Genomic DNA, 16744 nt, shown 5'->3' with positions numbered 1-16744 from the left:
CAGCCTGTGATGCAGACTTTTGAGGTGTGGGATATTATTCGTAACACTTTACAGTTTTTAGGGATTTACAGGAATCGTCCCCATTCTGTGTATCCTGACTCACAATGCAACCCAATCTATCTATCACTGCAGAATTTGGTGACCATTTACTCTGCTCTGACTGAGTCAAGCCCCAGTAGCTCTTATAGGCCAAATATTTCGGACCCAAAGGAGATCTGAGCTATGGAGCACGAGTTTTCCAAATGCTTGCTCTGGATGCTGGGATAGGGCAGAGGAAAGGGTCACTGGAGTGTTTTCCAAAGTCATCCTAACAACTTTGGAATGCCTCACCTCCATTAAGTTTTTTTCAACACAAACACTCTTCCCATCCCCAATCACATTTTGGGGAATTGGCCCCTTGCCCCCAGAAAGGGGGAAGGAAAAAGGTTAAATGTCATACACCAGAGCACTGTTAAGAAGTATAACCTTTATTATTCAATAAATAGGCAGCTAGAAGAGATCTTTGTACATTGTGCTGTGGTTCGGCATCATCATGTGAGGCTTGTCCTTTACCAGGAACGTTTTTTCCTTTTTTTTGCAGTTTTTTTTGTAAAAAAAAAAAAAGAAAATTGAGAAAACGTTGCATTGCGCCGGCCCTGCAGGTTTCCGCAGTGACACTTTGGATACGAAGGGGGAACAATAGGAGATCAGTGCATTGTGGGTTTGATTGCCTCCTGGGCCCAGTGCAAGGGGTACAGGTGGCTATGTTGACAAGCCAGGTGGGGGAGGGACTGCAGGGGGGGAGATAGGGCTGAGGTTAGACAGACTCGCAGCTCAATATATTTTACAAAAGCACAAGAAATAAATACAAAAATGAGAACCTCTTAAGATAAAAAGGAGGCTGTTCCTGCCAAGATCCTAAAGACACCACAGGATTGAAAGGCGCAAGGCCCCTTCTCACATCCCTAATACATCTTCAAGGCGTTGAAGGCCGGTTGACCCGTCCAGTGTCTTTTGGGAAAACTTCAGGTCAAAATAACTCAAATCCTTCACTCTGATTGAGCTTCACCAAAAATACCTGGGGCCACAGCGGCAGGGTTCTTTCTGGCATCCTTGGAGTCCATCCCAAGGAGGGAGGAGGTGACAATATTCAGGAATCTTTTGTTACTGCACCACGGGAAGGCCTGAGATGGAGAAGAGACCATCACGGGAGGCGTGCTTGTTTTACGTCACAATTGGCTGGGATGACTGCTTTGGGTCTGAAGAGGGGGGCTATCGGGAGACTAGGGATGAATGACAGGCTGAGAGAAGATTCTAGTCTGTACTTGGGACGGTAATATGTCTTCCTGGATTTTGCAGGTATTTATTTTCTGATATTTTCGTCTTTACCTGAAGAGAGAGAGAGAAAGAGACAAAGTCAGAAAGGTAAACAAGAGTGAGAGAAAGCCATGTTACAATGGATGGGGATGGTCCTAAGGTGACATGGAGCAGGATATTTCTGGGGGTAACAAAAGATGTGCACCCTGAATTGGAGATCTTGAAAGGTTTCAGCAAAATGCCCTCTAGGATGAGAGAAAATGGGGACAGCTTCTTCTAGACAGATGTTCCCCCGGATTACACAGATGTTACATAGCTGACCCTTGCCCTTTCCTGGAACTTCAGCATTATCAAATGTCTAAAACAAATTGGAAGCCGCCAAAAGGCAAGACCAGGCAAACACAGGCTTAGGCATGCAGCGGCAGAGGTGCATCACTCTTAAAAGTTCAAGCCTCAGACAGCAAGACTGTCTTTCATTTTACACTCAGATTCTGAAGGTGTATGCTTAAGAGAACAAAACTGTTCCCCATTCTACAAAGGTCTTTTAGGTGAAGGCCTCTGGCAGCAAAGATATCCTTCAGGGTACATACAGCCTACAGAACCGGGTAGTGTAAAGCCGAGCTATTCCTCCGGTTACACAGGTTGTATAAACTCAAGTCTTGCCCAACATTGCTAGCCATGGCTATTATGCATTCTGAAGTTTGCTTGGCTTGAAGTTTACATCTGAGGTTGTGCTGGTCCTTTGAAAATGTTCCAAGGTTGTCCTTACCGAACACTATAAGTTACATATATATGAAAAAAACTCTACCCTGCAAACCCAGCCAGTGAGACTCCCACACTGATGTTCAGTAAGCTGATTGTAAAACACGCTATGACAGCAGCCATTTTGTAGTCCCCATGCAACATGATGGCAGGAAATTTGATATCAGCAACAAACTGCCCTGAGAACCAAGGGCAAACACAGTGAGCACCTCAGCTTCAATCCAAGTAGTAGCGTTTGGACAATTTACCATTCCAGACCCTCATGCAGCCCCCAGTCAATTAAAGCAAGGCGAAGTGGCAGCCGAAGTTGTCATTGACAAGTCATAAAATTCACAGAAGCCCCCCAGGACTGCATAAGGGCATCTCTGCAGCAAGATCAACAACAGAATCAACAACCAAAACTCCAATATGGAGTCTAGCATTACATGTGGTAACACATTACCTGGCCTTTTATAGATAGGAAAAAGCACAGACAGACAAGCAGACTTTGTGGGGGAGGAACCAATATCATCTAAACTTGGAAATATCTCCCAGGGAAGGCTTGTGTGAATCCTGGTTGTTTCCGCACAGGAAACCGTATCTCTTGTGAAACCTGAGGGAATGGATGAATGCACAACTTTGTTCTAATCCTAACACATGTTGACTTTGGAATAGGACAAAATGACCGAGGGCAAAAAGTCTGAGGCTCAAAAGTCTGACCCCTATTCCTTCACATATATATGTATGTGGAGGGGGTATAAAGTTAATATAAATGTATAGGGGTAAGGTGGGTGGGGGTCTCCCCCCACATATTTATTTGCAAACAAATGGGAAAAAAAGAAAAAAAAAACAAGTCAGACTTTTGGTAGTCGGACTTTTGCATTTGGTCATTTCACGCAGATCCCTTGACTTTGTATAGCACTTCACATGATGGGGCAACACAAAACAGTATTTCAACATAGGGCGCCTTCTTTTGACACCGGATTCCCTCCCTTGGGCTATAAGGGACACTTGTATGTCGCCTTTGCAGTGTGAGAGATAGCAGTGATTCAGTGTAAAGAGTAGTGCAGGTACAATAGATTAGGAAACAGGACAAATACATGAAGTGGACATGTGTGTGTATATGTGTGTATATATATATATATATATATATATAGTATTGGTTCCACGTGGACTGGGACGCTAAAAATGCTGGCAAATGTGGGTGTCATAAATAAAAAAAAAAGTAAGGGACTGGGGAAACAAACATTGGCAAAGGGAACAGTTTTCACTTTTGTGTAGGCATGAGCGATGCATTTCCAGGCACTGCCGTCATGGCGATAGTCGGAAATAGGAAACAGCTGGAACAATGTATTAGTGCATCTGCATACTATGACAGATGCCTATCTAATGCCTTTCCAAAACTGTTAGCTTCTCCAATGGTTTTTAACAGGAATTCAGTGCAAGGAACATCTTCAAAACCATAGTGTTTATAAATCAAGTGGTTGAAGGCGCACTTGGTTAAGACGTTGTTATTACACCAGTAGCTGCTTTATGGACTTAATTAAACCATTACCTTTTGGAAAACTGCTCAGAAAGCACAGAGATAGCTCAAAGAGATCCCAGGGGTGTGTGTTATTGGCAGGGAGGTGCAGGTGGTGGGTGAGAATGGCCATAGGGACTAGCATGTTTCTGGGGAGTCAAAGGGTGGGTGAATACCCAAACACCCACAGGCTGTGTCGCCATTCTCACATCCAATCTCTCTCCTATCTTTACTCCCCATGACAATAGTTTTGGATCACAGGCAGCACTTTACAGCAAACCCTAATAGCCAAAACTAAAAAAGGAACAGGAAGTGATCAAAAGGATGGAGACACTGGACAATCAATGCTGGTCTGAGAAGATGCTGCAAATGCTGATTTCAGCTATGCAAGTCTGACTGGTGGACAAGCCTGGAGATGGGCGGGGTCCAGGAAGTGACAGGTCATTCGAGGAAAGGGACTTGGGTGCCTAGAGGCAAACACAGTATTGCAGTGTATGGTACAAATAAAGCAATACAGCAATTTCAGAGAAGCGGCGACGGTATGGCACAGGAAGAGGAAATGCATTTCGCAACAGACTGAACCCGGCAGCGCATTGCACAGGGAGCGCGTGGAAGTGCATGCCAGCGGAACAGGAAATGCTCACTGCAGCAATAGCAGAATGTGGAAGTGCGCCTTTTGAAAACAAACATGAAACATCGTAAAAGCGTAACATAGAGGTACAAGAAGTGTAGCTGGGTCATGCGTGGCGGGCTTTGAGTAGTAGGTTATGGGATACCTGTGTAAGACGGGAGCAAGGAGGTATGGAGGGAAAACATTTATGCTACAGCGGAGAGAAGGAAAATGTATTGTTATTTGATTAAAAAAAGATAATAGTTAGACATGACTATGAGATGAAATATGTATGAAATATCAGTTCCATAAATTATAACAATATTGCATGTTGCCGACAGGCAGAGCAATCCCTGAAACCCAAGATTAATCTGCGGCTCATTTCTGAGGCTATCATATTGCGTTCCTGCCCTAACGCGACTGCCGGTACTTGCCCATTAGTCTATGATGTTTGAGTTCTCCAGAGACATCAATTATTTGTGTGATGGAAACCAACAGATAACTCGAATAGTCCCTAAAACTGATGTATACGATTTGGCCGTGGCACAATTGTTCATGGCTGAATAGACCGTGGTCAATTCGGCCGTGAAGCTAATTTAGCAACAGCCAAACTGAAACCCCCACCCCACTCCCATACACTCCCTACTTACCTTTTCGGCGTCTGCTCATTTTCTGACCCTGCAGCCCCGGATCCGTCCCTCCTACGTGGGTCAGATCCGACGCTGCAAGGTCCGCTTTTCATTTTTTTTTTTTTCTCCCGTCCCCCGCCTCCAAACCTCCGGAAGTGGGCAACAACACTGCTATCCCCAAAGGCCATCACTACCAAACATGGGGAGTGGGGGACACCCTCGCAAACCCTGCTCCCCAAGATTTACCGTACGGTCATTCGGAAACTATCATTTTGGGTACTACCTCTAAAACACCTGATGCATCTGTGTAACAGAATATATCCAAAAAAGGTCACTGGGTGACTTCAAGGGGCACACACCAAATGTGCTAACCACTCAAGTGCGTTACCTGGCAATAGGTGAAGAATACGGGCATCCAGAAGACCACCCAACATGTTTGCCTTGCTTACAAAGATAACTATCTCTGAGTACATAGTCTAGCTTAATGAACGGTTATTTAGTGCCATTTGAGCAGGAGGGGCTGTACAAATACTCAAGTGGGAAAATAGGCAGTACATTGAGTACACACTGCTTTGGGTCTCCTAATACATCTAGATGTGCTCAAAAGGGCCAAGGACGAGGTATCTCGTCTTTGGGATTACCTCCCCAGTGCCAAGGACGCGATAGCTCGTCCTTGGCACTTAAGGGGTTAATGAAGGAGAAAATGTTAGAAGGCTTTGAATGGTGAAATACCGAAATCACCAAAAAAGGCCTTGGCACTGGGGGGGGGGGGGGGGGGCCCATGGCAGTTAAAAGGTTAAATGCAGGCTTCTTCTGTCTATTTGTCGGTCAATTTTGAAGTTTGTTTACAGTGGACTGCTGACAGGCAAATCTATATTTTTCGATGAATGGCTCTGACAATAGCTGCTCTGAACCCAAAATGCGCTAGTTATATAACACAAGATTATCTCCTAATTCTGGGTTAAAGTAAAACATGGTATTAAGGGATTATTCGGTTAATTTGTGGTGGTGGTGGTGTGTGTCTGGTTATGGTTTGGTTAAGGTACAGGTTAGGCATGGCGATGAAGTGACAATAACAGGGAATCATCCCTTGATGCTTTCGGAAAGCACAAATGATGATTCTGCATAGGCAATCTATTCAAACACCTAAATGCATCTATTGCTCCTAGAAGGATCCCTGCCAAGTGGCATCATTAAGAGGTGGATTCAAGTGAGAAGGATGGCACACAACTCACCTTCAAGGTAGTTACGAGCAACAAACTTCAAGAGTTCATCAATGAGAATGACTGGGATAGAAATCTTGACGACGACCATCCACTGAGAAACGTCCAGAGGGGTGAGCTTGAAAATCATCTGATGGTTAAAGGAAAGAAGAGATAAAGTGAATATTGGTACAAAGAGACACTGTGAATGCAGAGCGGAGAGACATGTGAAGGCCAACTAAGATATCAAAGGATTCTGAAAGGATGACAAGAAAGTACATGTGTTGCCGGTATCCAGTTACTTTTGGAAAACACATTTTCGAAATGCCATTTTGTCGAAACAAAATTGACGGGAAAAACATTCTGAATGTTTTTTCTTTTAATTTTATATGTTTTATTTTTGTTTCGTTAGTTAAAAAAAAAGTGTCAATAAAAAAAACAGGGCTTTGAGGGGGGAACCCCCCCTATTTAAAAAATAAAATTAAAAAAAACCATTAGAGATTTTTTTTGCCATTTTGTTGTCGAAAAATGGCATTTCGAAAATGTGATGTTCGAAAATGTCACTATAAACCATGTTGCCTTCTGCTAGTGATTAATGCTTGGTCAGCCTATCATGCCTGTAAAAATATAGGGTTTCTCACCCTGCTAGATGGCTGTCTAAACACATAGGGCCTCATTACGAGTTTGGTGGTAAATCGGTAGTAAATCCACGGGTTTAATGTCAAACGTGTTTACTGTTATTGCCACTCGGTCAAATCGACTTACCACGGATTTACAACTGGCTACACAGTGGTGTTAGTTCCCATTTCTGGAGCCCTTTACCGTAAGCACTAATTCATCATGGTGAATCCGATGATATTTGGTGGGAAGGTGGACGAACTACCTCCAGAGATTTTTGCTGGAGGTAAATACTCCCAAACTCATAATGCTCTGGTGCATTAATGCAATGGTAAATTGGTGGTAACAGAATTACTGACACTTGACTATGGCTTTTTACAGGACCACTGGACTTGTGATGAGGCCCGCAGTGTTACAAATGGTCTCCTTGTCAAAGAGATTCAGTAATGTCCCTGGGAATGAAGGATTCATCTCCAGGAACTAAGACCATAGGCAACATGCTGGTTGTTTTTGTTATCTGGTCAGCAGAAGATTGCTCTCCACAAATTGTAGCATTCACCACTCTGACAAGCCTAGAGGCAGGTTACCCTACTTTTAAAGTGAATGATGTTCTAATGCCCCACTCCTAAAATGTGTATCCCTACGAAAATAACTTAGCTTCATTGACAGAGCTCCACCCCAATTTGCGATAGCTTTTTCTTTAGAAACACCACTGGAAAGAGAACCACACTAGGCGACTCCTAATGTATCCATGTTATCGGAGTAGAACAACAACTCAGGATAGTTTCAGAACTTAAATTCTCTTATAAGATTTCACCACGATCTAAGCCTTCGGTAGTCCATACAACACCTGGAGATTCTGTGCCGTACCAAGTCATATTGTGAACAGTGATCATATTGTGAAGGACACTATCATGCCACCTGTGGCACCCACACCCAAAGTTTGACTCCTCACCTAGGTTGTCAAGTGAATACTTACAGGCAGAGGGTCGACATAGAGGATCAGGAAATGGAGGGACATGGAGAGGCAGATGGAGCCCAGCAGCCAGATGTTGACCCATGGTGGCATCCTAATCAGAGACTGGTTCTCAGACAAGCTGTTCAGATGGGAAAAAAAGGAAGGAAGTGAAATAGAGAGCAAATCCCATTTGGAGTGGAAAAAACCTGTCCTCCAAAGCACTAACCTTATCTTGGGAGATTTAAGCTACCCTTAAACTGCAACCCTGCAATACTCACAGGGTCTTTACAGATAAGAGGAGGTGCACAGCCCCGTTCAAAGAAATACAAGCGCGAGACACTGAAATTCCACACAGTTTTAGACAGGTGGGATAGGGAGAAACCCCTTGGGTATCCATCAAAAGAAGGGAAGTATTTGCAATCAATAAGAGTAAGGAAGCGAGGTCTATTGCTAACACATTTGCGCCAATAACCCAATTCTTAAGATTCAAAACGAAATAAAAAAAGGAGCAGTCTTGTAGATAGGAAAAGGAAGTGCAACAAAAGAGGAGACGCCTTTACCTGTTCAGAGCGTTGCACATCTCGATGGTGACCAGCACAGACAGAGCCATAGTCATTGGAATGGGGGATTCAAAGATCTCGCATTCGAGACCTTCAAATTCAGCGTTATCCTCGGTACACTGCATGAAATGGGACTGGAGGGAGAAGACAAAATGGAGTCACAACATCATATATGGCCATACAGCTTCCTGGAATATTTGGCTGCAAATGGGCATACCTCAAACCGCATCAGACATCCAACAACAGCCACCGCAGCCTACCGCCAAATTGATAGATGCTACAAGATTACCTGCTTTTATGTGAACTGTTCTGGCTACTAGGTGATCTTTGAAAAGGCGTATTGCTTTGCAGAATAATATTGAATGACTACGCAGCAAGTTAACATTTGTTAGACTACTTTCAGAGATTTTAGAGATAACTTTCTGCAAAACAGTTGGACTTTACATTACGTGTGGTCCTCATATTATAACAGACAGAGGGCTCAGGCAGCCATGATTTGAATAACACATGTCACTACTGTAAAAGTCTCTGCAGCTGGGGAGTTTACTTATTGAACTACCTCACTGGCCTGTGCTAGGGATCAGTTGTTTCACCCTGTGTCCGCCCCAGCATGCTTGCCTCCTTGTCTGCTTTCTGAAGCAAACCTTACTATGAGATCATGCGAAACACGCTAGGGGGGGCTGCACACGTCACATCAGGCAGAAGGATTTACCAGCTGGTAGAAGGTGACTTCCGGTCCGTCTTCAGAGTACATGAACCACCAGGCAGCAGCACCAACTGTAGCAGCACCGACATATCCTGGGGGAGGGGGATAAAGGCAGAGAAATGTTGCTCTGGACATTCAGTTATTGGAGTGAACATTTTCTGTGTGGTCCAGTGGGGCCCAACCCCCAGATGATAAAAATAAATGAGGCACTAGGTTTGTGCTAATTTGACTTTGGAATTAAGCACTGGGGGCACGTGCACAGCCAAGAAGAAGAAACCACCACAGGTCACCCTTCCCTTAAGGGATAGTGACATGTGAGCATGTTCCTGTGACATTAAAGCTACAACAGGTGTGATCATGGGTGGGACGCATAACATAAAAGGGCTATTTATGAAAAAGGGCTTTTGGATGCTGTCTTGTATGTGTGTTGTCCTTTGTGTTATGTTATGTTAACCGAATTTGTAACGCGCACTTTTGCCCGAGGGCATCTTGGCGTGGGGAAAAGTCAGGCTCCAACCCATTAGCATGGCTCTAGAACAAGAAAGTCTTCAAGGCCCGTCTAAACTGTAAGTGGCTCACTGGGCCTCTCAGGGCCTCTGGGAGCCCATTCCACAGTTTGCTGGCAGCCTATGAGAAGGCTCGACCGCCCACTCGGGCCTTTGTGGACAGAAGGTGTTTGGTCAGAAGAATTCTCATGCGGGTATAGACTAAAAGTTCACATGCATGTAAGGGCAGACTCACCCCTTGTCACCCCTTAAAGACACACGGGACATGTATTGTGTTCATATAGTTTTATAAAGTCTAAGGCCCTTGTGGTTGTCAGAGTGCTGTAAATTGGATGGGAAAGAATCATACGGAAAATAAAGTGACACAAAAGTATCAATTCAATACAAACGTGATGACCTCTTGATTAGCACAACAACGCTGATGCAAGGGGATGACTGAGAAGAGCATGTAGCAAAGGTTGCAGACTTATTGGGGAAGCGCGAGAAGTGTTGGTGGCTATGTTTGGAGGGGAGAGTGGAGCTGACTGGCGCCAAGATCACCGACATCCAAGGTCACCGTTTTTGCAAGGATGGGATGAGGAGCATAAGGTAGAATGCAGGGGAAAAGACAGACCAGGCGGGTATGCAAGTGAATGGGCGAACAGCCTTCACCAGTGGTTCTATTACACATACAGAAATGTCGTTATGCACATGTACGTTCCTTCAATTGGGGTCTAAGACCAGGAAAAACAGATAGAGGAGGCGGAAAGATCCATTGAGATCTAAGGTTGCAAAAGAAGGGAAGGAAGTAGGGAGGCAGGTGGATAATAAAGGTGAGGTAGGGAATGGGAGCAGCACGCTAACATAATTTAGGGAAGATAGGCATGAGTGGTAGTGCATTAATGCAGTGATCAGCCTTGATCAGGCGGTGAGGTTCTGCAAATGTATGCATAGGAAAGCACTTAAATAATATCGTCTACATATCAAGCAAAGGACATGAAGAGATGAAACCCGCTAGGCCGGTCTAAAACCTAGGAATTAGTTATAAAGGAAGGGGGAGAGCTACAGGAGCATGTCTGGGTTCATAGGGAATGGGGCACATGTTGAATACGAAACAAAGGCCAATCTGCTGGAGGAGTACGTTCTGTGAAGTCACTTGATGGAGGCAATTCTGCCTCGTCTTACCTCCGATGGCCAAGTAACGGAAGAACAACCATCCGCTAATGAGGGGCTCCTTGGGACTGCGGGGTGGCCTGTCCATGATGTCCAAATCTGGGGGGTTGAAACCCAGAGCAGTGGCTGGCAGACCATCAGTCACCAGGTTGACCCAAAGCAGCTGGACGGGGATGAGGGCTTCTGGCAGACCCAGGGCAGCAGTCAAGAAGATACTAGGAAGAAAGACAGAGTGTAGACAGGTAAGGAAACGAAGCTGGACATGAGAAGCAGGTCAAGTGCAGAAGCAGAGAGCGCAGGTCAGAAGGATGAGAGTGGGGCGTATTGTGGCATACACTCGCTCTCGGCTCGTTCACTCCTGACTGTCATCTGAGTGTTCATCGAGTGTCTGGCAGGTCATAATAACACCGCACGAATGATAAAGCTCACACTCTCCAAAACCTCCACACAACCACATACTCATTTTAGTATTTCCCTGTAAGCACTAAACGATGCGCACATGCATATGCAGGCGTGCTCAGGTGCATTCATCATTTGCCCATTTCTGATCACTGGCACGATGTGATCGATGTACACTACAGACATGTAACCTATCACACATTCCATCCCTACCCGTCGTTTCCTTTCTTTCCTGTACACACATTTATTGTGTGGTAAACCTTTTGCCCTCTCTGTCCTTTTCCGGCACTTCTGCCCTTTTCTGCTTTATTGAAGAACACAGTCCGGATGCCCTTGGAGGGGGCACAATACGCCACTCTCTCGACAAGGCCTGGCACTGTTAGGAGCACTATAATAATACGTATGTACCCATCTGCGAGGCATTCCCTATTCAGCTTAAAGTGTCTCAGGCCAGCCACTCCAAGACCCACACAGTTTGATTTCACAGAGACTACCCTACTACTAGAGTGCTAAGCCTTGCCTGGCTTCCTTTAATTTGGACCTCCTCCCTTCGCCTGCCTTCGCCCATGTCTATATTCCCATCCACTAATGCAGGGTTCCTTGTACTGTGGGCGGTTGGGGGGGCTGTCCATGATGTCCAAATCTGGAGGGGTTGGAGCCAAGAGTGTTGGCGGGCAGACCATCAGTTGACCAGGTTGGCCCAAAGCAGCTCTCCATTCCGGACAAGGCAGCTCTTGCCACTCCGACTTGGCAGTCCCTATACTACTGTGCTGGTATTTGGTTTGTCAGAACCATTAAATACCTTCCCAAACAACATTAGCCTCCATGGTTCAAGGGGTAGTTTGAGCACATTTTGAATCCATCACGCAGACATACAATATAATGTAAACCAGCTAAAATTAAACTGCATTTAAGCAAAGTCTCAGAAACCACAGGGTCCGTGGAATGAACTCCTCAATTTGCACACTGTGTTCCCTTTCCCTGCAAATTATAGTTTCACACATTCAATATTCCATGATCACTGCCCCTCTTTTCTTTACCACCTTAGTTTGTATGACCGTATTCCTCCTTTATTTGCTACCATGTTCCCCTCTACCCCTTCCCCTGGTCCCCTTCTTTGTAGACTAGGATCTGGAAATGCCTGCCCTGCTGGGGGCACAGCTCGTCCCCTTTCAGACATGCCCAGGTGATCTAAGAGCACTACTGCGGTGATCCGGAGCGGTATAAACACTTTGTAACATAATATTTAACTAGAGAAAACTGCTAGTTGGTAATGTAACTTAATGTATAGCCAATTTTGATTATATCAAAAAGTAAAGTAGTTATTTTTAATATCTCACAATACATATATATATTTTGGAAAACGGCAAGTAGAAAAACACATGTGTTTTAATTGAATTTAATTGATTTAATGAAAGCACACACTATCAGTCTAACCCAGGAAAGAGGAGTGGGCAATGGAGCGCTTGCGCAGAGAAGTAAAGCGCTCTGTAGAAGAGGCACAGAGGGCAGGAGAAACAGTGATCAGGGAGAGCGCCACTCACCAGACGACCTCACCGACGTTGGAGGAGATCAGGTAACGGATGAACTGCTTCATGTTGTTGTAGATAGCGCGACCCTCCTCTACAGCAGACACAATGGAGGAGAAGTTATCGTCAGCCAGCACCATCTCGGAGGCGGATTTGGCGACAGCAGTTCCGGAGCCCATGGCAATACCAATCTCGGCCTTCTTCAAGGCTGGAGCATCATTCACACCATCACCAGTCTGAAGCAGAGGGAAAAGGCGGAGATATAAGACATGTCACTTTTCACCCAATCAGAGCCTTCCGTTGAACATTGACAAAAAGGATCTGATGTGGGTTTATCATTCTGCCTGTCTTCAGTGTGGCCCTGGTTGATTACTAGCACAAGAACTGATAGCGACATGATATTGGACAAGACAAAATATATGATGGGAGCACCTGATCCCTCCCCAAATATCATCTCTTAAAAACAATACATGATTGCATGCCCCGCGTTATCTCCAGATATCTTCAACATCGGACTCACCATAGCTGTAATTTCATCGTAGGATTGCAAGAACTCCACAATCTTAGACTTGTGGGCGGGTTCCACACGGGCAAAGCAGGAGGCACGTTTGCAGGCTTCGCGCTGCTCAGCTGGTGGCAGGTCATCAAACTCCCGACCGGTGTAAGCACGGTTGGACACTTCCTCGTCTTCTGAAAAGATGCCAATACGCCTGCAGATGGCAATGGCAGTGCCCTTGTTGTCTCCAGTGATCATGATGACACGGATGCCGGCATCTCTGCAGAGCTGGATGGAGCCTGTGACTTCCTTACGGGGAGGGTCCAACATGCCCACAACACCAACGAAGGTCAAATCAGTCTGGTGGGAGCAAAGAGACAGAGAATAGGTTTTGTGTTAGTGCAGAAACAACAGCTAGGCCATTATTAGCAGCATCCCCTCTGGATACATACGACGGGTCTGTGGCTACGTAGATTGATGCAGCCACTACAGGGATAGATATTTGACCTCATGCCCACCCACAGGATCCAATCCCAGCAAGTCCAGTCAGATCTTCACACTTCTGAGGTTGACAAAATGAGTATCATTGAATTGGGCAATTATAAGCTCCTTGTGTCTGTTTTACAGCACCAAGATATCGCTGTATGGGTGGATGAGCGCTCTACAAATTACCTCTTATGTTATGGTATGCTACAAGGTCACAAAGCTCTACAAATAATCTGGCCAATAATATCCGGCAGAAGGACTCCCAGGACCCCCCTTGTTTTTTGCATAATTTAAGTAAATTTGAGTCTCACCCTAAGTTACTAGGGGAATCCAGATGTGAACCCCTTGCTCACTATTCTTAGAGAGGCACAGCTCCACCCTACTAATGAGGTCCAACCAGACCGGAACACGGGTGCTGGACTGCCCAAGGGCAGGACAAAGACTGATATGTTTTGGATATTTCTCCTCTGTGAACGATAGTGAGCTAAAGAATCAGGGTAAGGCTCTCGTAACCGGGGCTAATGTCCAACAGAGGGTCTCCCAGGACCCCCCTTGTCTTTTGCAATAATATCGTAGTTCAGGATTCCTTGGTGTTTGAACTGACTCCAACATTCTTGTCTTGCACTGTCCCTTGTTTTAAGGGGCCAAGCCCCTTAGATGTTCCTGAATGTGTACCTTTCTTTCTCATGGTTGTTACTCAGTTAACAATCAGCTTCTGTTCTAGACCGGTGTGCAGCCCAGGCAACTGCAACCATATTGTGACTGTGCAATGGGATTGCTCCTCGTCAGCTTTTTGTGAAAAAAATAACTTGGAAAAAAAAGTTGGTTGTGGTCAGGGACTAAAATCTTTTGGGCAGTAATAAAACCTACATTGGTCTGAAAGGAGCAATTATGCAGGTGACAACGAAAAAAAGCGCCATCATATTTGTATGCAATGTCGCCAAATTACCTCATAGTTGATAAACTTGGTGGAGTCTTCCAGGACCATTTCCTCTCTCTTGGGAGGGGTGTCGCGGGTGGCCAAGGCCAGGCATCTCAAGGTGTCTCTGCCTGTGCCCCACTCCTTGATGACGGTCATGATTTTGTCCTTGACGGCAGAGGTCAAGGGAACACGGGTGGTTCCAACGCGGACGTAGTTACAACGGTCAATGACACCCTCGGGTGCACCCTGGAAGAAATAGAAAGAATTTGAGAGATGGGCATATGTGTAGCGCTGTGCTCAGTTGCAGAAAGACACGCGGGTCTTACCCCTACTAACACAGTAAGACATGTGCCGGGACAGAGCTTCGCATCAACACCCATGAAGGTGGATTCATGTGCACACACACACTCAATAACATAGAGAGGCATGTGAGTGCACGTGCCTCATCACTTATGCATGGAAAGATTAGTCCCAAAATGCAACCATAGTAACACAGCATCCAGCGGCATCCCCTTAAAAGACCACGGTCGCTTTCTGATATCGAGGCCACCACCCCACCCTGGGAAATACCCGCACCCACCTTGATAAACATCTTGTTTCCGACAGCAGCTCTGGAGGCCTTGGCAGGTGTGCAGTAGACAGACATGGATTTCCTGTCACGGGAGAATTCCAGGGTGAACTCTTTCTTCATGAGCTGTTTGATCACCTGTGGGAGGAGATAGAGGATGAAGGGTTATATACTAGAGGGACCACATTCCTTACCCTCAAAGGGAGCCAGACAACACCACAGGTCATCCATCATGCATTCATAGCATCACTGCAAGGGCACTACTCAAGCCAAGCCACAGTAGTAGATGTGGCACCTCCGGGATCAACATCAACACTGACTCCAAGGATAGTTACCAGGAGACCCCCATCATCAATACATTACTGCCAGAATACTACCAGAGGCCATGACTCCAAGGATAGTTACCAGGAGCCCCCCATCATCAATACATTACTGCCAGAATACTACCAGAGGCCATGACTCCAAGGATAGTTACCAGGAGCCCCCCCATCATCAATACATTACTGCCAGAATACTACCAGAGGCCATGACTCCAAGGATAGTTACCAGGAGCCCCCCCCCATCATCAATACATTACTGCCAGAGTACTACCAGAGGCCATGACTCCATGGATAGTTACCAGGAGCCCCCCCCATCATCAATACATTACTGCCAGAGTACTACCAGAAGCCATGACTCCAAGGATAGTTACCAGGAGCCCCCCATCATCAATACATTACTGCCAGAATACTACCAGAGGCCATGACTCCAAGGATAGTTACCAGGAGCCCCCCATCATCAATACATTACTGCCAGAATACTACCAAAGGCCATGACTCCAAGGATAGTTACCAGGAGCCCCCCCCATCATCAATACATTACTGCCAGAGTACTACCAGAGGCCATGACTCCAAGGATAGTTACCAGGAGCCCCCCCCCCCATCATCAATACATTACTGCCAGAGTACTACCAGAGGCCATGACTCCAAGGATAGTTACCAGGAGCCCCCCATCATCAATACATTACTGCCAGAATACTACCAGAGGCCATGACTCCAAGGATAGTTACCAGGAGCCCCCCATCATCAATACATTACTGCCAGAATACTACCAGAGGCCATGACTCCAAGGATAGTTACCAGGAGCCCCCCCCCCCCCCATTATCAATACATTATTGCCAGAATACTACCAGAGGCCATGACTCCAAGGATAGTTACCAGGAGCCCCTCCCCCCATCATCAATACATTACTGCCAGAGTACTACCAGAGGCTATGACTCCAAGGATAGTTACCAGGAGCCCCCCCCCCCATCATCAATACATTACTGCCAGAGTACTACCAGAGGCCATGACTCCAAGGATAGTTACCAGGAGCCCCCCCCATCATCAATACATTACTGCCAGAGTACTACCAGAGGCCATGCCTCCAAGGATGGTTACCAGGAGCCCCCCCCATCATCAATACATTACTGCCAGAGTACTACCAGAGGCCATGACTCCAAGGATAGTTACCAGGAGCCCCCCCACCCCATCATCAATACATTACTGCCAGAATACTACCAGAGGCCATGACTCCAAGGATAGTTACCAGGAGCCCCTCCCCCCCATCATCAATACATTACTGCCAGAGTACTACCAGAGGCCAGCCCACTATGCAGCCTACACTGCATGTGGATAGAGCAGGGAAGCGTCCATTGTTGTGGACATCCTTTTGCCTGTGAGGAACGCATCCCGAGTTTGAGATGTGTGTGGATGTCCTCTGACCAGGGAATGGCACCTGTAAGGTTACTGATGCATGGGGGACATCCTCTGGCCTGGTAAAGCGACTCGGCGCGATGCGAGTGTGTGGGGACATCCTCTTTTCTA

The 16744-nt window shown here is 46.0% G+C and overlaps 1 protein-coding gene across 3 annotated transcripts in view; it reads right to left on the bottom strand.

The window, feature by feature from the left end:
• Window positions 1-446: 446 nt before the first annotated feature.
• Window positions 447-16744, bottom strand: part of ATP2A1 (ATPase sarcoplasmic/endoplasmic reticulum Ca2+ transporting 1) — a 48185-nt gene continuing 31887 nt past the window's right edge. Inside the window, exons 13-23 of one of the 3 annotated variants that reach the window (XM_069652184.1) lie at window positions 14913-15038; window positions 14360-14578; window positions 12949-13284; window positions 12444-12664; window positions 10513-10715; window positions 8849-8934; window positions 8137-8270; window positions 7598-7715; window positions 6034-6151; window positions 4336-4380; window positions 447-1368 (exon numbers count right to left, since the gene is read on the bottom strand). In XM_069652184.1, coding sequence (XP_069508285.1) covers window positions 4376-4380; window positions 6034-6151; window positions 7598-7715; window positions 8137-8270; window positions 8849-8934; window positions 10513-10715; window positions 12444-12664; window positions 12949-13284; window positions 14360-14578; window positions 14913-15038 — 1566 coding nt within the window. In that variant the 3' untranslated portion in view covers window positions 447-1368; window positions 4336-4375. Of the gene's footprint in view, window positions 1369-4332; window positions 4381-6033; window positions 6152-7597; window positions 7716-8136; window positions 8271-8848; window positions 8935-10512; window positions 10716-12443; window positions 12665-12948; window positions 13285-14359; window positions 14579-14912; window positions 15039-16744 lie in introns of those variants that run through there. The other 2 variants (XM_069652183.1, XM_069652185.1) reach the window with 2 other exon arrangements.

Source organism: Ambystoma mexicanum, chromosome 3p (assembly GCF_040938575.1).
Source record: "Ambystoma mexicanum isolate Mex_15411 chromosome 3p, UKY_AmexF1_1, whole genome shotgun sequence".
NCBI lineage: Eukaryota > Metazoa > Chordata > Amphibia > Caudata > Ambystomatidae > Ambystoma > Ambystoma mexicanum.
The sequence above is the reverse complement of the archived record's forward strand: the minus strand, read 5'-3'. Positions and strand labels throughout refer to the sequence as shown.